Source organism: Arvicola amphibius, chromosome 14 (assembly GCF_903992535.2).
Source record: "Arvicola amphibius chromosome 14, mArvAmp1.2, whole genome shotgun sequence".
Classification (NCBI taxonomy): domain Eukaryota; kingdom Metazoa; phylum Chordata; class Mammalia; order Rodentia; family Cricetidae; genus Arvicola; species Arvicola amphibius.
In genome coordinates, this window is record NC_052060.1 from 14,459,541 (window position 1) to 14,485,552 (window position 26,012).

Genomic DNA, 26,012 nt, shown 5'->3' on the forward strand with positions numbered 1-26,012 from the left:
AATAGCAAAACATCCTAATTTACAGTGTGAGACATCCTAGTTACACAGTGCGCTCCAATAGCGAAGATACCATACATAACTAGCTTACCTACGAGATGGTATAACTCTTTATTCATTCATTCATTCATTCATTCATTCACTCATTCATTGGTTTTTCAAGACAGGGTTTCTCTGTGTAACTTTGGAGCCTGTTTTGGAACTCACTTTGTAGACCAGGCTGGCCTCAAACTCACAAGTTCTGCCTGCCTCTGCGTGCTGAGATTGAAGGCGTGCGCCACCACTGCCCGGCTCTTTTTTGGTGTAACTCTTTAAAAACTCTTGTATTTATGTATCTGAGTGCTCTGTCTGCATATGGGTCTGCACACCAGAAAAGGGCGTTAGATCCCATTACAGATGGTACGAGCCGCCACGTGGGTGCTGAGGATCAAACCCAGGTCCTCTACAAGAACAGTCAGTGCTCTTAACCGCTGAGTCATCTCTCCAGCCCCTCAATCTTGGGTTTTCTCTGTTTATATCTTCTTTACTGAGAATTATGGGACAGTGGTAACTTGTTTTTATTGCTGATCAGAAATGTTGTATGAGCCGAGTTAATCTGAGCGCTTGCTGCCACAAGAGGACACTACTTTTATAGCTTTCTCTGTGAGTGAGGAACAAATAATGTGAGTAATACAGTGTATCGTTGTATTAGCAGGAAATGATTTAAAGTTTGGGAGACTTTTTATTTATTTTTTATTTTTTGGTGACTTGGAGCCCTGGCTTGGATCCTCGGAGTCTGTTTAACTGGGCCTGGTGGGAGGTAGACACAGAGGATCCTGAGTTTAGAACACGATCATTCTTGGCCACTGAGTGATTGGAGGTTAAACTAAGACCTGTGGCAACAAAACAAAACAAACACCCCCCCCCCAACATAAAACAACAAAAACAACCTTGGGAGAACTTTTTAAAGTATCTTTTTAGATATACTTAGTTAAATGTCTTTAAAACACTGGTATTTGATAAAACTTGACTTTATAGGCTTATTTATTGTGTGCATCTTTTTATCCAGTGCAATTACTGTTTATTCCAGGGAGATGATTTGATCAGTGAATTAGCTTGTGTTATTAGTATATATAGGGCGTCTGCCTTAGACAGTTTGAATTCCTTTTAACTTTTTGTTTGTTCGTTTCAGATGGGTCTTACAATGTAGGCTGTCTGTCTGTCTTGGAATTTGCAGTGATCTCCTTGCCTCTGCCTGCTGGGATTAAGGGTGTGCACCACCAAACTGTGTACTTTGCATTTCTTTTTTCTCACCAGCAGGAAGAGGAACCTTAGAAGATAACTCAATGGCTTGAAAAAACAGTGGAATATTCTATTTGAGTAATAGCCAATCATCCTGGGAGCTATTTATATTTTGACCATTAGAGAGCGCACTGTGTAAATTAAGCAGTCTCATGCTACGTATTGCTATTTCTGAGATACGTCTCTCATTTTCCATGAATGAGAGGGGTTTTTTTTGGTACCATTTCACATCACAAATGGAATATGTAGTGTAACTCAAGAAATCCCTTCATTTGCGAGAGACCAAGGATGGCAAGAGTGTTTGGGGCATCTTCTCCCAGCACACAAAGCCCTCTGGCTTCCCGTGAATCTAATTTCTGAAATTTGTACTAGGCTCTAGGTTCCAGCGCAACTTTGGAAACCAGAATTATCTCCCAGTGGCAGTTAGATGAAGAGCCAGCTCACATTCCCAGAGATTTTGAAGGGTTTCCCTTGGTTTCTGTTTTTACAAATGCTAGAGGTTGCGCCCACGGCATCACGCATGTGCTGCTGAGCTGTGTCACCATCTTAGAACTCTGGTTACTTATGAAGCATGACCGTTCCTGTGTTTTCTGGCTTCCATGATATGTGGACTGAGCAGAATGTCTTTCTGAATACCATTAATGGGCAGGAGAGATGGCTTAGCAGTTAAGAGCACTGGCTGCTCTTCCAGAGGACCCAGGTACATTTCCCTGAACTCACGTGGAAGCTCACAACTATCTGTAACTCCAGTCCCAGGGGACCTAATGCTCTCTTCTGACCTCTACAGATACTGCATACATATGGTGCACAGACATGCATGCAGGCAAAACACCTGTACACAATGTAATGATCTGTCCTGTCCCTTTAAGAGACAAGCCACACCCACTCCCTGCCCCCATCTGCAGAGGCAATCTGATCTTTAGCTTCCTGTCTGAGTCCCTCCCTTTTCTGTCTCTCTTCCAAAGAGGTAGCTGCTTCTGTGGTTCCTCTCCTCCACCTCTCCCTCCCCCCCTTCTCTCTGTTTCTTTCTCTCTGCCTCTCTGTCTGCTTGTCTCCCCTTTTTCTCTTTCCCCTCCATTACCCACTAAATAAATATCCAACCTCACTCTGCATGGTGTACCTATCCTTCTGCCTCTCGCCTGCTGCGTGACCAACAGTATGGTCTTGTGGCGTACCCATCTGCCTGTCTCTCCTCGTGGATCTGGCTGCCCTGTTGACGTCTCTCACCCACCACGTGGCTCCCTGCCTGGGACTCACTGCGCCTCATGGCCCACTGCAGCCACTTGGGGAACTGCACCATCCCTGCCTGACTCAAAGCCTGCTGCCTGCTGCCACTTCGGGGACCTGCAGTGTGGTCTTGGGACCCACTGCCTGCTGCAGCCACTTGGGGACCTGCAGCATTTTAATTAATTCATTACATTTTATTTTAACCATTACACACATAACAAAGGTATAAAAAGCCACTTTTCTTCCTCTAAACCTGTGGTAATTATCTCTTTTATTTTAAAGCTTGTTGTTACCCTACAAACTAATGGGTTTTCTTGTAACATGCTTATACTTACATGTCATTACACTTTTTAAAGATTGTGTGTGTGTGTGTATGTACACATGAATTCACAGGTACACATACACCTACATGTGGGCCAGAAGAAGGTATCAGGTCTCCTGGAGCCAGAGCTCAGGTGATTGTGCTGGTGCAGGGAACCAAGTCAGCTCCCCTGACAGAGCAGCAAGCGCTCTGAAGCTCTGAGCACTCTCTCAAGCCCTTTCCCTAGGAACTGGGAGCCTCGAGCGAAACTGTGCATCTGCTCCGTGGCAGACAGTGAATATAGACAATTGGTTCTTATTATTTCTGTACTAATTATTTAAATGAGTAATGTTGGTATTCATTATACTAAAATATTCTAAGATGTATTCTCATTAGTACTAGTTACTTTTTTATTGCTGTGATAAAACACCACAATCAAGGCGACTTATAGAAGAGAGAGTTTACTTGGGGCTTATAGTTCCAGAGGGTTAGAGTCCAAGGTTCATAGCAGAGGTGGCGGGTGACTAGAGCAGTTCATAGCTCCTCACCAGTCTTTTTTTTTTTAAGATTTATTATGTATAGTGTTCTGCCTGCGTGTATGCTTGTAGGCCAGAAGAGGGCATCCGATCTCATTACAGATGGTTGTGAGCCACCATGTGGTTGCTGGGAATTAAACTCAGGATTTCTGGAAAAGCAACCACTGCTCTTAACCGTCTCTGCTCCCTCTTTGCCCCCTTCTCTGCCTCTTCTCTCTCCTCTTCCAATAAACCTCCTATGTGAGCTCTGTTGCATGGTGCGACTCCTTCCGCTGTTTCTTTTCTAAATTATAACAGCTCTCCTCTGACTCTGTTATCTCCAACATCTTGGTGTTCCCAGGCAATCCTGGCTTCACCTTCACAGCTTCATGCAATGGCCTCTCTAGGCCCCCATGTAGGGAAACCCCTGACACGTGCCTGACCTCGGTGGCTTTCTTTAGTCATGGAGAATATTCCATAGGCCCTTTCTTGTATCCTTGACTCTAAAGGCAGAACCCTGAGGCCGAAGCTGCTTGTTCTGCTGCAAGTTCTGCTGCTTGTTGGGGCTGGATCCTGTCCTGATGGTTCAAGTACGTTTTCACCAGCTTTCTTTTTTGCAATGGTTTCTTTTACTGCCTAAGCTTGACTGTCCTGAAATTCGATCTATAGGCCGGACTGGCCTAGAATTTAGAGATCTGCCTGTCTCTGTCTCCTGAGTCCTGGGACTAGGGGCGTGCACTACCACACCTAGCTCTAAATTTTTCTTTAATTCCTTTTCACAAGTTGGAAGTTTAGCTGGGTGGGATTTTGCCCTGACATCTACTCCCCTTTGTTCCATTTAACATTAGGATTTTTAAAAATTTGCTTGTCTTTTTTTTTTTTTTTGGAGACAGGGTTTCTCTGTAGTTTTGGAGCCTGTCCTGGAACTCGCTCTGGAGACCAGGCTGGCCTCGAACTCACAGAAGTCTGCCTGTCTCTGCCTCCCGAGTGCTAGGATTAAAGGTGTGCACCTCCAACGCCCGGTTTTGCTTGTCTTCTTGAACACAGGATTTAGCTTCATTCCATTTTCTGGTGCCCCTTTTCTCAAATTGTACATTTTGTGACTTTCTTTGCTCAGTCTGCTCCTTTTCCTTATAGATTACAATAGAGTCAACACTAATCATAACCACATGACAGAGTCGATACTAGGCTGGTTTGAAATCTTCTCTGCCAACGCAATTAATCCAAACCTCTTCACTTTAGCCTCAGGCAGATGCTTTGGAAAGGGCGGAAAGCAACCACACCCTCCACCAAAATTCCACAAGGGTAATCTCTAGGCCACGTACTAACGTTGCCCTCTTCAACTTCTTGACACAGGCCTTGCAGTTCTAGTCTCCCTCAGCACCACTAGGATGGTCCATTAAGCCCCATTAAAAGCATTCAACTGCAAAGTCTCAGGGTCCACATTCCTCCCTACAAAAGCGTGGTCAGGCCTACCACTGCAGTGCTCCAGTGTCTGCCGCCATCTTGTCTCTCGGTCAGGGTTTTATTGCTGTGAAGAGGCACCGTGGCCGTGGCAGTTCTTATAAAGGAAGACATTTCATTGGGGCTGGCTTCCATTGTCATCATGGAGGGAACACAGTGGCACGCAGGCAGACATGGTGATGGAAAGGGAGCTGAGAGTTCTATATCTGGATCCCCACGCAGCAGGAATTGACAGCCACACTGGGTGTGACTTGAGCCCACCCCCTAGGGATGTACATCCTCCAGCAAGCCATACCTCCTAGGAGTGCCACTCCCTATGGTCCTATGGGAGCCATTTTTATTCAGGCCACTACTGCTGGACCACCTTGCTAATCACAAACTTTTCTTTAAATTTTTTTATAGATTTATTCTATATATATGAATATTTTCCCTGCATGCACATATGAGCACTGTATACATGCCTGGTGCCCAAGGAGGCCAGAAGAGGATGTAGAGTCCCCCAGGATTGGAGCCAGGCTCCTTTAGAACTGAAGCCACAGATGGCTGTAAGGCACTTAGGTCCTAGCAAGGTCAGGAAGAACTCCATACCACTGAGCCATTTCACCATCTGTAACATGAGGAGCCAGGCCTGCTTGTTTGGGTTTCTGTCCCGCCCGGTACCCCACAGCCGGAAAGCCCCAAAGAAATAACACAGAGATCTCTATAATTTATAAAGCTGATTGGCCCATTAGCTCTAGCCTCTCATTGGCAAACTCACATCTTGATTGACCCATTTTTCTGATCTATGTTAGCCATGTGGCTCAGTACCTTTTTCAGTGGTTGCAGATCACATCCTGCTGCTTCGGTGGTCTGGGCAGGAGTGGGAGGAATCAACTTCCTCCTTCCCAGAGTTCTTCAGTGTCTTGAAGGTGTCACCAGGAATGACCATTGTATTGTGATGGGACTAATCAGGTCTGTAGCACGTAGAACCTCCTCCAGTACCCGCTAAATAGATGAGCAGTAAAGAGGATCACTTGGCAGGGCTGTATGAATGACGTGGGTCACCAGCTCTATCAGCCGCACAGCGTTGTTTAGACTCCTTCGCTTATGTGTCGGCCCCTAAATTGAATTTTCATTTATCAACTAGCATTTTAAAATTCTTTCATTTAACAAAATCCTCAAAACAGTCCCATGATAAGCGCCAGAGACCTGTCTGGCCCAGGCAAGCATTAAGTTTACACTTCAAATCATCCTTCATTTTTCTTACTCTGCAGTTGAAAGTCATGTACAATAACTGTGAAGTTTATGTTATGTATTACAAGCACTCATTAACATTTTTTTTGAAGTTTCTTTGCCATTTTGGGAGCCGTTTCAGTTATTTACACTGCAGCTCCCTCTGATGGGAGAGAGATAAAAGGCCGAAACCCCGCTGTGCTTCTTTGAAAATTTATTATTCAGGTAATAATCTTGGAGATGGAAAAGCTTGAGAAGTTTAAGCCAATTTGACTCTTGCTTTTATTTGTTTTTTTTTCCTCCAGTGATTTGGTTGTTTTTCATTTGCTAGAAAACATTTTTAGCTAAATTCAATGAGGAATTTTCCTCAAGACATATTTCTGTATACTTTATCGAAAATGATGGCACAGGCCTATCATCCCAGGACTTGGCAGAAGCAGGTGGACCTGTGTGAGTTCAAGCCCAGTCTGGTCTACATAGCAGGTGCCAGGCTACCTGGGTAACTCAAAGTTATCCAGGGGCGTTACAGGTTAGATAATATATACCGACATTTCAATATAAATATGCTTAATAGAAAATTTTTAAAAAGGAAGGAAGAACAGGCTGAGTGGTTTAACGTCCTGCTGCTTCCCAAGCAGGTTCTTTGCTCACCTTTCTCTGCAGAATGGTACCGCATCTCCTCATGGCAGCGTCGGGTGGCGCCCTGAGGTCCGGGGTGGCTTTAGGTCAGACAGTGCTGAAGAGCCTTTACCTGACTGTTCACACTACCTCCCTTTTGTCTCATCCCTGGTTTTCCCTAGCAGGAAAGACTCCAGTGGATTAAGGTTCCTGAATTCACAGAAAAGGTACGCAATTTGCGGTAAAGAATAATTCAAGGGTCCGGACGGTGGTGGCGCTCTCCTCTAATCCCAGCACTTGGGAGGCAGTTCGAGGCCAGCCTGGTCTACAAAGTGCATTCCAGGACAGCCAGAGCTGTTACACAGAGAAACCTTTTCTCAAAAAAACAAAGCAAACAAAAAAGAATTCAAATTTGGGAGGGAGCCACAGTGTGGTGATATGTACGGAGGCACAGGCTTGGTTTGTACTTGGTTAAGTAAGCTTTACAGAAACACTTTATAGCTGTTATTGGGTATATGGGAATACATGTTACATTGTAAAATTAAAGGGCTGTTGGTATAGCTCAGGGTAGAATGTTTGCCTAGCTTTTGCAAAGCCCTAGGTTCAGTCCCCACTATAGCCAAAAATTTAACAATGTGTAATTAATTCCTGATAAAGGAATTAATAAGCTCTCTTTTTTATATCCTAGGCACTGCACAGTATTTACAGTATTTATATCTCATATTTAAACTCACACATTATAAAAATTTGAACAGTCTGTATCTATTGTGGAAAGGGCGATGATCTCTTTGTGCCTGTTTTCCCATCCGCAAGTGAGGCTTCCAGCAATGTCTAGCTTTGTTGTTAAACAATCTGATGCAGACTGGGAAAGGCGCTCAGTGGTAGATTGCTGGTCCAGCAGAGGAGAGCTGTGCACGGCTCATACTGAGTGCTCTAAGTGTTGATGCTGCCATTGCTGTAGGCATCCTCTAGATAAGGAAGCAGGATTTACTTAGGAGGGGTCAGTAATTTAAGGGTACTTACTCAGCCGAAAGCCAGATCTGCTGTGTCTGAACTGTGTGTGAGGCCAGTGGTGACTCTGTCCTGGTAGTAGCTGCAGATAACTTGGTATGCCTAAACTATGGGTAGATGAGGAACACACGTGGCAGCGGGCAGAGTTAGAAGCTGAAAGTCTTGGTTGTGTTAAAGAATAGGAATTGCATCTTACCGGTGCCACAGCAGGAAATAGGTACATATATAATTTTACCATTTAAACCAGGAGCTAGTTTGTATTGATTTATTTTGTGCAGCTGTGTTGTGCACATACGCGTGTGTGCCTGCTCTCACAGAGGGCACACTTAGGTCAGATGTAGTGGCAAGCACTTTTAACCCCTGAGCCATCTCGCCAGTCCTAGAAACTATCTTTAAAGGGAGTAAAACTGTGACCCTATTTTGTGTATGACCTATAAAAGCAGGGGTGTTTTGAAAGCTTTGAAATTGTGTACAGTTGGCTTTTCCAATTTTTTTTAGTTTAGACTTTATTTTTAAGTGTGTGTGCGTGGGGGGGTATGGACAGACGGACGGATGGACTAACTATAGATATGTGCATGTGAGTGCAGTGTGCAGAGGCCAAGAGACAGTGAGTCCCTGCCCTGGACTCACAGGTGGTGTGAGCCACCTGATGTGGGTGCTGGCAAAGGAACTTGAGTCTACTGCAAGAGCCGTCCATGCTCTGAACTGCTGTGCCTTTTCTCCACCCTGCTTTTGCCAATTTAAAAATATTTGTTAGGTATATTTCCAATTTTGTTATTATTATGTTAGTGATGCCTTGAACCTTGAGTCATAGGAAAGGTCACACAATTCGATTTTTTAGGAATACGTTAAGAGAACCATCCCTTAGCATCATGGGGTTGTTTCAGGACCATGTCATGGATACCAAGATTTGTGGATGCTCAAGATCCTTATATAAAATGGTGCAGTGCAGCCTGTGGTCATCCTCATGTGGCGAGTCCTCTCTGGATGGCCAGAGCAGCTGATAGAGCGGGAGCGCAGCTCAGATCTCTTTTATACTGTGCTGGGTCAGGGATAGCGACAAAAGACATCTCTAATACTTAGTACAGACACATCCCCCCCCCCCAAGGGTTTTCAATCCATGGTTGGTTAAGTCCAGAGATGTAAAGCTCATGATACAGAAAGGCAGCTTAAAGATCAGATGAGTTAATATTGAGTAGAGCTGTGCCTGCCTCATATTAATTGAGGGAATTAAGTTCACTAAATTAATTTATTTCATATACTGGAGATGATTGGAAGGTATTAATTCAGTTTCGATAGCAGAACCTTGGGTTACTTCTTAAAAAAATGTGCTGCTCACGGGAAGTGTTGTAGACAGTGGAACCCCCTAGTCCAGTGGTTCTCAGCCTTCCTAATGCTGCGACCCTTTAGTACAGTTCTTCGTGTTGTGGGGACCCCAACCATAAAATTCTGTTGATGATACTTCATAACTGTAATTTTGCTAATGTTATGAAAATAATGTAAATATCTGATATGCAGATAATCTTAGGTAATCCCTGTGAAAAGGTCGTTCGACCTAGGGTCACGACCCATAAGTTCAGAGCAGCTGCCTTCAATCTGTGGCTTGATTAGGAATAGCAGCCTAACTACACTGAGTGGAGTTGGGACAAAGGACAGGTAGGCCATTAGGGTTGAAGAAATAGGATAAGGGCATACATTAATGTCGTCATTGTAAGAGGAAAGAGTGAGGCGTGTGCTGGCTCAGCCCCACAGACCGTGTAGGTAACTTTCTATAACAATGTGACAGTCACCATTTTCTATAATAATGCAATAGCCATCATCACATACTTTGTACACGCTTTACATACGATTCACTCTGTCCTCCACGTACTGACCCGACAAGGCTTACTCCCTTGTAGAAGTGAGAAAGTGGACCCATCCTAGCACTCATCGTGGCTCACAACTGCCTGTGGCTCCAGTTCCAGGGGATCTGGCACCCTCTTCTGACCTCTGTGGGAAGCAGACATACAGACAAAATACTCATACACACAAAAAATTAAGGGAAAATATCAATTCAGAATTGTTTATCCAGCAAAGATATTCCCTTCTTCAGGTTCCTACTTCGGTGCTGTTACAACAGTGTAGGATACCGAATGGAAAAGGCAAGCGGGGTTAGCACATTCGTATTTGAACCCGGTGCCACCAGCTCCAGGTCCTTTGCTCTTCATTCTGGGAAAGTCATTTATCTATTATCTCCATTACAGTGAACAACGCGGCAGGAACAGATTAAGATACACCTATGACCAAGGAAGTGCCGCACACAGGAGACACAGGATGCATATTATCTCCACACCATGCCACGCTGCTTTTCACAAGTAATTAATGGAGGGCTGCTTCTTTTTTCTCCCCCCCCCAGAGATTTTTATCTCTTATCTTTTTCCTGAAATGCCATCCTCAGGCACCAACAACAATCTCTTTCCATTTGGCCGTGTTCCTTCTAGTAGCTAAGTAGCTGGCAGCTGTTTTCTTCAGATAAACAGTTACTTTGGCTCTAAACATAAAACAAGTGTTATTATAATAGCCATCTACACCCAATTCCCCACTTTTCCCACGACCCAAGAAGAACAAGAGCTTAGGTAACCAGCGTCATGAATGTGTGTGTTCTTCTGGAGGTGGAGCCCTGAGCTACAACTTACACTTAGGCCCAAGGCTGTGGGTTCAACCCCAGCTGTGTAGAGGAAGAATCAACCAACTATCTCTGTTCCTGAAAGATAATGCTGGCTCTGCAGAATTTAGAGTTAAAGAGGGACTGTTGTTTAGAATAATTAACACACCTTGTCTAGCACAGTTACTTCTTTCCGAGGGCCCGAATTCATTACAGATGTGAAGCCTTCTTCTATCCCTGATTTCCTTTGCTCTCCAAACTATGAGACTGAAAACTGAGGTTATGACGGTGTTACCAGAAGTCATCAGGTGATCTCCAGGGGAGTCAGGTGGTCTCCAGGGTAGTCAGGTGGTCCCACGTTAGTCAGGTGGTCTCCAGGGGAGTCAGGTGGTCCCATGTTAGTCAGGTGGTCTCCAGGGGAGTCAGGTGGTCTCCAGGATAGTCAGGTGGTCTCCAGGGGAGTCAGGTGGTCTCCAGGGTAGTCAGGTAGTCCCATGTTAGTCAGGTGTGCAAGAGATGTGTATGTGTGTATGTGTGTGTGTGTGTGTGTGTGAGAGAGAGAGAGAGAGAGAGAGAGAGAGAGAGTGTGTGTATGTGTCGCTCTGTGTGTGTTTGTGTATAAGTATGTTTGTGTGTGTGTTATAAGCCAGTCTGTGGTTTGCCAGTTCATTTTTCAAGTGAACATCTTTAGATAAGCTAAGGGTTTTAATTTTCTTAAAGTCTAATTTGAATTTGTTTTTTTTTAAGTTCATGCATTAAAACAAACAAACAAAAACATGTTGAGCATTCATGGCGCACACCTTTAATCCTAGCCATCAGAGGCAGAGGCAGGCGGATTCTGAGTTTTTTTTTTTTTTTTTTTTTTTTTTTTTGTTTTTTGAGACAGGGTTTCTCTGTGGCTTTGGAGCCTGTCCTGGAACTAGCTCTTGTAGACCAGGCTGGTCTCGAACTCACAGAGATCCGTCTGCCTCTGCCTCCCGAGTGCTGGGATTAAAGGCATGCGCCACCACCGCCCGGCTCGGATTTCTGAGTTTTGAGGCCAGCCTGGTCTACAGAGCAAATTCCAGGACAGCCAGGGTTACATAGAGAAACCCAGTTTTGAAATACCAAAAAATAAAAAGTAAATGTAAGAAATCTTTTTCAACTTTTAGAGCGGAAGATTGGCTGCAATAAAGTACTTTGAATTTAAGGGGAAGAATTTTTTTCTTCTTCAAATATTTTTTTCCTGTTCCTTTATTTCTAAAGTGTATGGCTTTAATTAATTCTTAATGCTTAGGTTTATGATGTACTTCAAGTTAATTTCTGGAATGCTGTGGGTAACCGTGTGTTTGCTGTGTGAATTCAAGGGTTTTGAATTTGTCCTGCTTTAAGGTTTTTCTCTTCTTTGTGAAAAGCCATGCAGTAGACTCAGTGACCGTGCTGTTGTCCGTCCACCAGTGCACATTGTCAGGATGGCTGTAGCTTTTTTTTTTTTTTTTGTAAATCTTAATTTTAACTTGAATTTGTATGGGTGTTTTGCCAATGTGTATATCTGCACTCTCTCTGTGTGTGTGTGTGTGTGTGTGTGTGTGTGTGTGGTTACCTGCTGAGGCCAGACACATGGTTGTGAGCAGCCATGTGGGTGCTTGGAATCGAACCTGGATCCTTTGGAAGGGCAGCCAGTGCTCTTGACCACTCAGTCCTTCTCTAGTCCACTATTGTATCTTTGCAGTGATGTCCTATAACCACTGAGTTTTGTCCCCTGAACTTGTTCTTCTGTTTCTGACAATCATTTAGGCCATGATAGCTCCTTTACATTTTTAAACTGTTTAAAGTTAAATAACTGTGTTGATTTCTGCAACAAAATCTGCTTGTTTCAGATTGGGATGGTTTCAAATCTAGGAAATCAATTTTAAGAGAATTTGATGCCTTAACATAATTGAATCTTCTAGTCCACTAGTGTACGACATCTAATTTTTATTTTTTCTTAGCATTATCCTGCCATCTTCATTCTTCATGTTTTTAGTGCATTCCCTTTTGTTCTCTTCTTTCCTTCTGTCTTCCCTCTCCCCTGCATCTGGTCTCCATTTTTTTCTCTCTTATGCATCCCAGGCTGGCGTTCAACTATTTCAGCCTTCTGAGTGGCTTTAGCTGATGTTAAAGGCATGTGCTGCCGCATCTTTCCTAGGTCATTTTTTTGTTTCTTTGTTTATTTTTGAGACAGGGTTTCTCTGTAGCTTTGGAGCCTGTCCTAGTACTAGCTTTTGTGGACCAGGCTGGCCTCAAACTCACAGAGATCCGTCTGCCTCTGCCTCCCGAGTGCTGGGATTAAAGGTGTGCACCACCACCGGCCTGCTTTCCTAGGTCGTTCTTTAAATCTAGTCGTGAGCTGGCTGCTCTCCTCCAAGAAGGAGCTAGGCACTAATCCCTGCGGTTCTCCACTTCCTTCTTGAACACTCTGAGTGCTTAGCTGGTTTTATGTTTTTCTGCCTTTAATACTAATGCAGTAAGTACTCTGTGTGGTGTGTGCGCATGTGTGCATATGCACGCCATAGGTCAGTGTGTGCGTCTTCCTCTATTGCTTTCTGTTTTATTTTTATTTTTTATTTATTTTTTTCAAGACAGGGTTTCTTTGTAGCTCTGGATGTCCTAGAGCTTTGTTTACCAGGCTGACTTTGAACTCAGAGATCTTCCTGCCTCTGTCTGCTGGGATTAAAGGCATACACTACCACCACCTGACCCTCTGTTTTATTTCTTAAATTATTTCTATTTTGTATGTGTATGAGTGTTTTGTCTACATGTATGTTTGTATACTATGTGTATGCTTGGTATCCCTCAAGGTCAGAAGAAGGCATCAGATCTCCTGGAACTGGAGTTATAGATGGTTGTGAATCACCTCTGGGTACTGGGAATCGAATCCAAGTCCCCCAGAAGAGCAGCCAGTGCTTTTAACCACTGAGCCTTTTCTCCAGCCCCACAACCTTATTATTTGAAACAGGGCCTGTCACTGACTCTGGAGCTCCCCGATATGCCTAGGCTGGCTACCAGCCAGCCAACCATCTCCAGGGATTCTCCTGTGTCTGCCTGCCCCTTGCTGGGGTTACATGTATGTACTGCTGTGCTCAGCCTGCCCAGTGCTGGGATTACATGCATGCACTGCCGTGCTCAGCCTGCCCCTTGCTGGGGTTACATGTATGCACTGCCATGCTCACTGCCCAGTGCTGGGATTACATGTATGTACTGCCGTGCTCAGCCTGCCCAGTGCTGGGATTACATGTATGTATTGCCTTGCTCAGCTTTCATTTGTAAGTCATAAGCGCTAGGGACTGGGCTCGTGTCCTCACGCTTGTGTGACAGGTGTTTACTGTCTGAGGCCCCAGGCCCTTGTTTTCTTCTGTTCTTCTCTTTTCAGCTATATCACTTTTTTCTTTACATAATTAATAGATTTATGATAACGGACTTGAAGTCTGTCCACTAACTCTGCCATGTCTGTTGCCTTTTTTAAAAATTTTATGCGTTGTCAGTGAATATGGTCAACATTAATACTACAAATTTGACTCAACGTGCCTTTGTTTTGTTTTTTCAAGACAGGGTTTCTCTGTAGCTTTGGAACCTGTCCTGGAACTCTCTCTGTAGACCAGGCTGACCTTGAACTCACAGAGATCCACCTACCTCTGCCTCCTGAAGGCATGCACCACCACTGCCCAGCTCTTCAACTTGCCATTTTTTAAAGATTTCTTTGATTTTGAAATGTGAGGATGTATATGGTTAGTGTCCATGAAGTTTCCAGGGAAGCCAGAGACACTGGATTCCCCCAGAGCTAAAGTTACGGGTACTTTTGAATTGCTACGTGGGTGCCGGAAGCTGAACTTGCATCCTCTGCAAGAAGAGTGTTTGCTCTTACCCACTGAGCCATCTCTCCAGCCCTGTCTGGTAGTGAACTTGAACACTTCCTGGGCCTGCGTGAACTTGGCTGGCCAGTTTTACAGTGCCCTCCTGGCTGGTCTTTCTCATTGGCTGTTGTTGTCCAGCCACATAGGTTCCTCACATTTGCAGCTCAGTTCTTAGCCAAGGCTTTATGTAAACTGTGTAAATTGCTGGTGCTTCCCCGATCCCTCCTTCTTTTGGGGGGTAACTTTGCCTGGAAAGTTCTGTTTGCTAATTTCGCCCTTTTAGACTCCAGTCTCTTTATCTTCAATTTAGCAAGGTTGCCACACCCTGGTGGGGCTCCTCACTCGGTGCTGTGTAATAGAATGTCACCAGGGAAAAAGCAAGTTCCAGCTTCAGGGGTCTCAGTCCTGCATGCCTGATATATAATATAGAAAGCATTCATCCTCTTCTGTATGGGTTTGTAACTGTGTAAGGAAGGCGAGTCCAATCTATCATGGCAGCAAGTGAGTTTTCCTGCTTGCTTTTATTAGTTTCTTCTCTCTCTCTGTCTGTCTCTCTCTGTGTGTCTGTCTCTCTCTCTCTCCTTTATCTTTCACTCTCCTTTTTCTTTCTCTTTTCTTTCTTTCCTTCCTTCCTTCCTTCCTTCCTTCCTTCCTTCCTTCCTTCCTTCCTTTTCTTTTCCTAAGTTTTTCAAGACAGGGTTTCCTCTGTGTAACAGCCCTGGCTGTCCTGGAACTTGCTTTGTAGACCAGGCTGGCCTCGAGCTCACAGAGATCCGCCTGCCTCTGCCAGAGTGCTGGAATTAAAGGGCCACCACCACCTGCCTGGCTCTTAGTTTCTTTTTAATGGAGGTGAAATTTATATATCATAAAATTGTCCATTTTGCCTCTTTGTCACTTAGTCAACTTTTAGGATGGTCTAAATTGGAGTTTTAAAGATGGCTCCAGGATAAAATGCTTGTCCCCAGTGCCCATGTAAATGCTAGGCAGGTGTGCCATCCAGTACTTGGGAAGCGGAGACGGGATCCCTGAAACAAGTGACCATGCTAGGCTAGCTGAATGGGTGGGTAGACTAGCTGAATGGGTAGACTAGCTGAATGGGTGGGTAGACTAGCTGAATGGGTAGACTAGCTGAATGGGTAGACTAGCTGAACGGGTAGACTGGCTGAATGGGTGGGTAGACTGGCTGAGTGGGTGGGTAGACTAGCTGAGCGGGTAGATGAGTAGCTGAGCGGGTAGACTAGCTGAGTGGGTAGACTAGCTGAATGGGTAGACTAGCTGAATGGGTAGACTAGCTGAACTGGTAGACTAGCTGAATGGGGTGAGCTCCAAGTTCAAGTGAGAAACCCTGCCTCAGTAAATTCTGAAGTGGAGAACAGTAGAGGAAGACTCCAGGTATCACCCACGGGCCTCTACTCTATGGATGTATACATGCAAAAAATAAGAAAAGAAGAAAGGTCTAAATTATTATGGCAAATTCATCCATTTAATTCTGTTGTCGTAAAGGATCTGAAGAAACTCGCTCTGTGTGGGGTGTTGGGAAACTGAGCATCCGTGCTCTCCTGTCCAAAGAGAAATTGTCACCTGACGGGAGTCACATTGGTTCCTGTAATGTGGTGAACATGCGTGACGTGTTCAGCTGATAGCTGCACCTGGTGTATTTATTTGATGAACACAAATACACTGGAGAACAACAGAAAATAAAAGCAAAGAAGCCTGGTTTAGAATCCCCTGCAATCATTCTGTGTCATATTTTAACCCGAGTGCTGAATCTGTGTATCTCTGCTCTCCTCACATCCTACTGGCCACCGCTGTGTCTCCCATTCCCAACGTCCTGTTGGCCACCGCTGTGTCTCCCACTACAGTCACCCACTGGGACCGTCCATGTTCCTGCCTTCTCCTTTGAGTCTAACCCGACTTCAGAGGTCTTTCATAGCACAGAAGGCCTTGGCTCTTGTGGTTTTAAGAGAAGACGCCGTGTTTAAACTGTGAGGTGTGCTTCTGCGAGAACTCTCTGAGCAGCTTGCAAAAGCAATCTGTGGTAAATGTGAATACGGTGGCCTCACTCAGGGAGCTTTTAAGAAGATGAAGGTTGGCAGAAACCTTGAAAACTGACAGGCATTTATGGGTTGCAGGTCAGGACAGAAGTCTGGGGGATCAGGAGTGGGGTTTGAAGGTCAAGGGAGACATGGGACATGGGGAAGAGGATTTCTGAGGTAAGTTTTGTTTGACAAGTTATGGGGTTTTTTTGTTCTTTTTTTTCCCTTCTTTTTTTTTTTTTATGAGACCATATCAGGCAAGACATTTTACAAAGGAATGAACTGATTTGGAAACCAGGTGGCTTGCACCTGCAGGCCCTATCTAGGCCAGCCTGGGCTATACAATGAGACCCTGTCTCAAAAAGAAAAATACAGAACCTTCAGTTTTGCAAAATGAAAAAAAGTGTGAAATCTGCTCTAACGGTGTTGTTGTATTACCGGACAGTCGTAAATGTGTTGTTTATTACCATACAGTTGTAAATGTGGTTGAAAGCCATCAAAACTTGTGGGTTTTGAGACAGGATCTCTTTCTGTACATAAGAGATTGGCCTCAAATTCACAATCCTCCTGCCTCTGCCCGAGTGCTGGGACTGTAGGCATGTATCACTACAACCTGTCTAAACTTGGTTCACCTTTTGACAGAATGCAGTGAGAACAAACAGGATTTCTCTCCCGTAACTAAGCTGCCTGCTGCCGCCTGAACACCAAGTATACGTCGTTTATATTTGGGTGGAAGTCTGCAGATTGAGCCATTTTTTGCCAGTTAGATTTTCAGGTTTAAATGATTTTCGTAGCTCTGAAAGTTTTCCCTTTCTCCCCCTCAGTTTTACCCATGTGGGCCAGGGGAATGTCAGGGAAAGCTTTGTTAACAAGATGGAGCCTTTCAGAAGCCAAATCCGTCTTGCCAAAGACACTCGCAAGTGTCAGTAGTAAGCAGAAGGTGTTTGGAGTCTTGCTCAGCGGCAGCTGGATGCACTGTCATGCACTGTCATACTGCAGTGCTCCGTCAGGCGTTCTTGCTGGGTGCAGTCAGCCAGCGCTCGGCAGGCCAAGATGGGAGGATTGCGACTAGTTTGAGGCCAGTCTGGGCTCCAGAGTGAGATTTGGCCTTAGGAAAAAAAAAACAAAAACAAGCATAAGTACGCGCATATGCACACACACACACACATAAACACACACACACAGTATGCACATGTGCGCGCACACAACTTCTGTGAGCTTTTTATGGTTTTTCTCACCCATATGTGTTTAATTTCTCAATTAAAAAAATTAATTTTGGTATTAGGCCAGAGTTTCTTTTCTTGCAAAGCTAAATTTCCTACAAACTTGTAAGAATGCACACAAATCAGAATGAACACAAAGACAAACGTCACGTGACTTCCTTAATGTGGACACTAGAGGGGGAAAGAAGGGCATGAAACTAAAATAGGGGAGAGGGGAGTCGAATAAGAAAGAGTGGTAGAGGGAGGGAGGAGATTCAGGTACCTTATAAGCATGTATGGGGATGCCACAAGGAACTCCCAAGTATACATACAGCAGGAAAAGTGATTTTAAAAACTGTGGACATGGTTTAAATGAAAGTTGTGGAAGTTCTGAAGAGCGGTTTCTATGGCAAGAATAAAGTGGGGGGAGGGCGGAGGGTGGGGGGCAGTGTACACCAGTCCAGCTTGGTCAGCTGTACCGGCAGAGCCAGGCTAAGATAGTTTCCTGCTTGTTAATCAGGGCCACGCAGATGAAGCAGGAGGAAGGATGACCCTACCTCAGGAAGTTCTGAATGGATGCTATTTATAACCACTGTGCAGCGGGAACTTGAGAGCAGGTCTCTGCTTAGTGGCAGGAAAAGTTTCGGCCAGCCTTCCTTCACATTTGAGGAAGCGGTTTGTGGGGCTGGAGGGGGGTGCCACCTCTGGGAAAGGAAGGATGGGAATGGTGACTGCTGAGCTGAGTCCAGGGCTCAGTGGCCAAGACGTGGGAAATGCTGCCAGGGACAAGATAATGGGTGCCTTTGGGTTGCGTCTCTTCAGCAGTCTGTGTGAAATCCTGTGTTGCTAACAGTTCAGCTGCAGTAAGGGTGGGTGATGGGCTGATACTACGTAGTAACAGAAGACAGGAGGAGGAAGTTAGCTGCCGATGTGTTTGTGAATCGGTTCCTGTCTAGACGTATAAATACACTTTTTAATTACTAGGTGCAGTTCTGCTTCTGTGTGGTTGGTTGGTTGGTTGGTTTTGAGACAGGATCTCACTATGTAGCCCTGGTTGTCCTGGAACTCACTATGTAGACCAGGCTGGCCTCAAGCTCACAGAGGTCCTCTACCTCCTGAATGCTGGAATTAAAGGCCTGCACCACCATACTTAGCCTTATGTGTGATTTTTGCAATATTACACTGGCCCCTGTTTCATTAAGAGAGCATTCCATAAAGAACAGATCTATGAGCTGACTGTATGTTGCTCAGTAAGAGTGCTTTGCCTAGCGAGCACAAGACCCTAGTGTTAGCATTCAGGCGTTATGCCGGCCTGTCACCTGGCAGGATGCATTTGCCAGTACTCTGTGCGCATATCTGCCTCCGTCCCTGTCCCTGTCCCCCACTGCTGATCTCCCCCCTCACATCCCTCCTTTCCGATTCCCTTCCCCCAATAATAAAACCCACTGTTGCATGATGGTGTCTCTCACCATTTTTTAAGTTATAACATCTAGTACCACAAAAAAAGAATTGACTCGTTACAGAATAATGTATGTATTTTGCAAAGTATTAAATATAGCAGAGTATTAAAGCTGACAGCTGAAGAAATAGTATCAGGAATATTTTCTTAGTAGCATTAGCTTTATGGAGTTGAATTACAGGCACATTTTTTATTTTTACAAATTCAATGTAAATTAACTATTTAGTGCCAGGTGGGCAGTGTTGAGTGGAGTTTAAAGTCATGAGGCTGTGTTAATATTCCTGTCTCATTTTAATAGGATCGTTCACGGTACAGTTGTAACTGTTTTCAACAAAGATTAGTGAAGAAAATTGTTGTTTTTAACAAGATACCTCCAAGTTAAACATGAGAGGAAATGACTGGGATCCTTTCTGTTCTGACAAGATAAGGAATACAGCATTCTCCAGCTAACGTGTAATGAATGGCACCTTTCTGAGGTCCGTCACTTGTCATGCACCCCACCGGGAACATGGATGCTGGATTTACCCGGTCCGCTCTTCAGACCTTGTCCCGAAGCCACTGCAGAAACATCAAACAGAAGATCTCCCAGTGGGAAGGAAGGGCTAACGGTGTGACTAAGGCAGCTAGGTCCCACCCGAAGGACTTTGGCGTGAGGTATAATAACTGCCACGCAGCGCTTCCTCCTCATAAGCATCCTTCTGGTGATGGTGGGAGCGACTCTCAGAATGGGGCTTTACCCCCCAGGGGTGCAGACGCCAAAAGCCATGGTCACAGTGAGCATGAAGGTGAACAGCAAGAGTGTAAAGACGCCCACCCCTCAGAACCTGGACCAGACTCCAACTGGGTGTGTGCTCGGGTCAAGCAGATTGAGAGCCGCAACGACGTCACTGTGGACCCAGAGGCTTCGTTGCCTCCGGGAAACTTCTATACCTCACAGATACTGTGGAAAAGAATCGAAGCGCTTCCCTCGGAGAAAGTCTTAAATTTGGCTTTAGCACCTTGTGACTCTACAGGAAAAGAACCGAGTTTCAGAGTTCTGGATAGTTCTTATGGAATAACCAAGAGCTTGGAAAATATTTATTGTGAACCCGAGGGGCAAGAGTACGGACCCTCTATAAATCCTTTGCCCAAACCCCGTAGGACATTCAGGTATTTGTCTGAATCTGGTGGTGTGCCACATAAAGGAAGAAACTGTGACCAAAGGAACTGTGAGGGGAGTCCCTGCGCGGAGGCTGCTTTGGCCTCTTCTCAGGATCCCGAGCCAAAGACATACGGTGGGAAGATCAGAGGGAGATCCAAGAGGTACGCCTTCCCGTTACAGGCCATGGTTTGTGACCTGTGGTTCTTGAGCTGCCCCCCCAACTCAGTCCAGGCCTTCCGTTGAGCAAAGGGTTGCTGATAGCATGGGGGGCAGTGGAGGGGCAGCAGAAGTGTGGAGATTACAGGTGACATTCTACCACCTAGGAGCACCAAGTGCCATCTTCAAGAATTCCGAAGCTGGGTAGGGTGGAGCATACTGTGTTTCCATTGCCAGGAAGGCTCCTGAGGCAGGAGGATCACCATATTTTGAGGCTAGCCTGAGCTACATAGTGACTTAGAAATCATCGTGGATTCCATAGCCAGAGATTGTCCTATCCCCCTTGCCCAACCTCTAAAGGAGCTTTCAGATAAACAGGCTGGTTACTTACTTCATTTAGGATATGATGGTCTCAGCCTCGCTTTTAATTAGGGAGTAATTAGGGCTGAAGAGATGACTCAGCAGGTAAGAGCACTGACTGCTCTTCCAGGGGACCCAGGTTTTATTCCCAGCGCTCACATGGCGTCTTACAACTGTCTGTGACTCCAGTTCCAGGAGACCTGACACCCTGTTCTGGTGTCTATGGGCACCAGGGACACAAGTGTTGTTCAGACATGCATGTAGGCAGAACACATACATATAAAGTAAAAACTATTTGTTAGTTAGTTAGTTAGTTAGCTAGCTAGCTATGGTTCTTCAGGACAGGTCTCTCTGTATAACTTTGGCTGCACTGGAGTTGTATAGACCAGGCTGGCCTCGAACTCACAGAGATTCACCTGCTTTTTTCTGCCTCCTTAGTGCTGGGACTAAAGGCATGCACCACCACACCTGACCATTTTTTGTAATTTTACACACAAGTCTTTTCCATTTCTGTCTTATCATTTAGAGATCACAGTTTTTGAAGGTGTAACCTTAAGATGTATCTCCTTTCTTAAGGAAATCCTTTGAATTTGAAGACATTCAGCACTTTCGGAACTCACGGAAGATTCATGAAGAACTTGGAAGAAACGCTGGCTCAGCACTTTATTACACACAGTCTGAGGATAACATCTACGAGGATATCATATGTAGGTGTCCGTGCTTCGCAGTCAAATTTACTGTGCATTTGGTGATGCCCCTCATTGTACGGTGGGCTTTTCTTTACAATCAAACATATCTTGTTTTAATTTAACTTTGGTTTTCTAATATAGAAACATTCAGCATTAATTAATGAGTTTTACAGCTAGTGTAACGGATGGCTCAGTTGAGAAGTAGATATTTGTAGATAGTGTTTCTACAGTTCTTCAGCTTGGTCAGACATTGCAGAGATGTATATGCTTAAAATGCCATTGCTCTTAGCAACCTTACACCCCGACAAAAATGTCAAGAAAATCATTTGGCTCTTTAGCGATAGCCACTGTTCCCACTTGATCGTGTTCCTCTAAGCAGTGTTCGTCTGGTTTTTAAAGATCCAGCCAAGGAAAATCCCTACGAAGATATTCCAGTGCAGCCATTCCCCATTTGGAGATCCCCGTCAGCATGGAGGCTGCCGCCTGCTAAGAGTGCCTTCAGAACACCCAAGGTACAAGAGAGGCTTCACGGCAGAGCTCTCCAGACTCCTGTGTGTGGGTGGCCCTGTGGAAGGTTGTGCTGCTTTGACCTGGGCCCAGATTACTTGGCTCTGAAATGTAGATTTTATTGTCAGTGGGAGTGTTTTGTTTTAGAGATTAGGCATGCAAGCTTCTTTTTAAAATTGCTTTGCTTTTGCTATTGGTTGGTTAATCTTAGTGTTTCAAAAATAATTTGATATAAATAAGTTTAGATCAGAGCTCCTTAAGCTTTTCTATTGGCAGCCCCTTTTCACCCAAGGAAAAATGTATTTTGAGATAGGGTCTCACTGTGTAACCTCAGCTGGTCTGGAGCTCACTACGTAGACCAGGCTATCCGTGAACTCACAGAGATCGCCTGCCTTGACCTCCAGAGTGCTGGGGTTAAACTTCTGGGCCACCACACCCATCCACCCAGGAAATTTCACATGACCACAGATAATATAGGTATGTAATCGGTGTACAGATGAAACCTTTGCTGACAGTAAATCATAAAGAGATTTATTTTACAACAGTTTTATACATAGCATATAATTTTACCATTATTAAAGACAAAAGCAAATATGCATAGTAATGAGATGGGTGTGCTTGTTTTCACATAAGAATTGAATCCTGGCTGGGTGTGTGGTAGGTGGATACCTGTGCATTTGAGGTCAGCCTGGGTTTTTTAGGGAGCTCCAGACTAGCCAAGGCTACACGGGGAGACTCCATCTCAACCCTACCTCTACCTAGACCCCCCGAAAAGGATTGAATCTTTGCAGCATATTTGATGTGTAGTATAGAATGACAGAGTTATGGTTGTTTTGGAAATTGGAAATTCTGTCCCAATCCAAAGCCAAAGTTCATTTAATGATGCTTACTTTTTTTATGTATATGGGTGTGCACCATCTGCCTGTGGGTATGTGCACATGAATGCAGGTGCCCTTGAATGCCAGCAGGATCTGATTGCTTGTAGCCAAGTTACAGACTGTCGAGAGCTGCCCAACTCAGGTCCTCTTAAGAGCAGTAACACTCTTAGCCATTGAGACATTTCTCCAGTCCCGTCATTTAATAAATTTTTTCTTTCTTTTTTTTTTTGTTTTTTGTTTTTTGTGATGGGGTGACAGGGTTTCTCTGTATAGCCCTGACTCTCTTGGAACTTGCTCTGTAGATCAGGCTGACCTCAAACTCCAAGATCCACCTACTTCTACCTCCCAAGTGTTGGGATTAAAGACATGCAACACCACTGCTCAGCTTCATTTAATGACTTTTGTTAAACTCAAATTATCGACTCAAATAGCAATTTTAAAATCAAACATTCTAACAGTAAAATCCGCTAGTTTGACCCGTGCTGAGGCACAGAGCAGGGAAATAGGAAATCTTTACTTTCTGTAATTAAACCATCGTGTTTGCACAGACAGAACCCTGAGCGTGTGAGATGAAAACACCGCCGTTTCTAACATGCAGGAGTCTCACATCTGAACCAAGCGTGTAGTGCTGTCGTATGACATGACAGCGTGTGAGTGTAGAAGGCATGTGCTGTGTGTTGAAGGCAGGCCGCAGTGAGGTCACGCCATGCAGCGCACATGAGCTCTGCCGAAAACCACCTCAGACCTCAGATTCTGCGTGGCGTGGATTTCAATTGTTGGTCGCTGCTGCTCAGAAACCTTTTCCTGTTGCTGAGTTTTATTTGTGTCTCCCCTCATTCAGTTACACTATCAGGCCAACAACCCACGGTTTAAGCAGCTGTGCTTTAGACAGGCCGTGAGCTGTTCAGTGCTCGGTTGGTCCCAGTGCTCTCTGTGTTAAGTTCATCTCAGCCTGTGGCCTCAGTTTACCCACCCATTTCCTGAAAGCATTGGGACTGTTGAGTTGGAGATGGGGCACTGTTATCCCTTGGGAAATGGATTGGATCACAGGGGTAGAGGTTTGCGTTAGAAAACGAAGACGCGACTCACAAGACGAGAAGGAATTGCAGAATCCCTGTTTGGGATGGCTTTAAAAGAAAGATAAAGCCGGGCGGTGGTGGTGCACGCCTTTAATCCCAGCACTCGGCAGGCAGAGGCAGGCGGATCTCTGAGTTCGAGGCCAGCCTGGTCTACAAGAGCTAGTTCCAGGAAAGGCTCTAGAAACTACAGGGAAACCCTGTCTCGAAAAACAAAAAAAAAAAAAAAAAAAAAAAAGAAAGAAAGAAAGAAAGAAAAGAAAGATAAGCGTATGAAGACATAGACATTACCAGAGATGATCTTATCTTACCAGTGTGTCTCCTGTCTTAGCTTCCTCCCAAGCCCCAGTTCTTTCAGCAGAAGACCATGGACCTGAAGAACTCTCAAGCTTACTTGCGGTCCAAGCTCACAAAGGACACCACCTTGCCTGTCACCTTAACCGAATGGAAGCTTTTCCGAGCTGGAGAAGTGGCTAACAGGAAGGCGAGGAATCTCCCAAGGGTGAGGAGTCCAGTACATTCATTCTTGAAATTTTACCCCAGCGTCTTAGTAGAGGAGAATAAATAAACATTACAACGAGCAGAATAATAGGCTAGACCTTCCCTGCTTTCAGTAGATCTGGAGAGCAGCTTGGATTTAGTTTCTACTCATTCAAGGAATCGCACACGTGGCTTTTTTTGACGTTCTCTGTGGATTAGAAACTTCAGCCGCACTTCGGTTATCCTGGCTCTTGTTGAAAATCGGCTGCCTATCTCAAGGAAATGCCAGACTCAAACAAAAGGGGGTCTGTTTATTCCCATTCATTTCTTGTGCCAGAGTTTACAGATTTTCAGTAATGATGAAGTATATGCCATTTATTAGGATTAAAATGTCCATTCAGAGGTGGGAAAAAAGAAAACCAGACTATAGCTTGGTACTAGACATTATCAAAAAACATACGAAATAAACAACCTTGCCCTCAAGGGAGGGGAAAGGCAGTGCCATTTTGACCAGACCGTCAAAAATACAAGCAGGGTATTTTAAAAAGATAACTTGTAGCCATGCCTTCTTTTGGGAGAGACATTTATGAGGTTACATGAAAATATTTTTAAACTACGTTTAATTAAGATGGTTTTGGGATTGACACATACAGAAGCAGACAATAAACATAATGGAGAAATCGGATCATCAAAATATTTTTCCTGACTTTAACATTAAACAAAAGTCACAGCTGTTTATTGGTTAGGGGCTGCTGATTGGTTCCGTGGAAAATCGTGTGTTCCAGAATTAATTTAATTCTTCTGGTCTGTTTCCTGCCCCTGCCTTTGGGTAGGCATCCTGCAGGAGCTTTCTCCTCAGGAAGATGGCTCTGGCACCCTGAAGCCTGCCGTGTGATTCCAGAGCAGCAAAGTTGTGTCTATAGAGCAAGGATGCAGCCTGAGGGATTCTGCCTGAGATCGCTAGCCCCGCCTGAGCAGCTGGCTAGCGCACAGTAGGGTTACGGGAGCCAGGAGAGCTAGTCTGTGGCTCAGTGTTAAAGCAGTTGTCCTAACCGTGTGGGGCCCTGGCTTCTGTCCTCTGCACCTCAAAAGAACAAGCAAGAGAGAGCTGAGCAGGAGAGCCTGTGGTGTTTCCTGCTTCCGCTTCCTTCTCATCCTCTTCAGGTTTGGGCTGTTTTATGCACTGCCAAGTCTGATACACTTTCTAATAACAGATGATAGGACCAACTCTTTCTTTTCTAAAAAAAAAAAAAAAAAAAAAAAAGTTGAGACAAGGTCTCATGTATCTCAGGCTGGTCTTGAACTCATGTCTGTAGCTGAAGATGACCTTGAACTTTTTGTGGGTGGGATTTTGTGTTTTTATGACAAGGTTTCTCTGTGTAGCCCTGGCTGTCCTGGAACTCGCTTTCTAGACCAGACTGTCCTCGAACTCACAGAGATCCACTTGCCTCTGTCTCGAGTGCTGGGATTAAAGGCGAGCACCACCACCGCCGGGCTATATCCCCAGACCTGTGTTATGGAATTTTCCCCAAAGGTTTTTGGGAAGTGAAGAAAAAGAAAATGGTGTTGACTTTGGTTTGCTTTGTTTTAAAGACACTCACTGTGTAGCCCGGACTGTCTGTGAACTGCCATCCTCCTGCTTTAGCCTCCCTAGCTCACTGATGAGACTGTAGGTCGGTGTCTGCCGCCGTTCCCCACACTGGTGGTGTACTTCTGAGTGCTGGGCAGAAACAAGCCCTTAGCGCTACCCATGACTCTCCAGAGTAAATCCCTTAAGGGTTTGGAGAGATGGCTCAGCAGTTGGGAGTCATTTTGCTCATTCAGACGACCCAAGTTCACGTTCCAGCGCCCACATTGGGCAGTTCACAGAGGATTTAACACTTCTG

The 26,012-nt window shown here is 44.9% G+C and overlaps 1 protein-coding gene across 1 annotated transcript in view; it reads left to right on the forward strand.

The window, feature by feature from the left end:
* Positions 1-26,012, forward strand: part of Dennd2c (DENN domain containing 2C) — a 75,820-nt gene that overhangs the window by 16,353 nt on the left and 33,455 nt on the right. Inside the window, exons 2-5 of the mRNA XM_038312004.1 lie at positions 19,138-20,141; positions 21,073-21,203; positions 21,585-21,697; positions 23,978-24,148. Coding sequence (XP_038167932.1) covers positions 19,330-20,141; positions 21,073-21,203; positions 21,585-21,697; positions 23,978-24,148 — 1,227 coding nt within the window. The 5' untranslated portion in view covers positions 19,138-19,329. The remainder of the gene's footprint in view (positions 1-19,137; positions 20,142-21,072; positions 21,204-21,584; positions 21,698-23,977; positions 24,149-26,012) is intronic.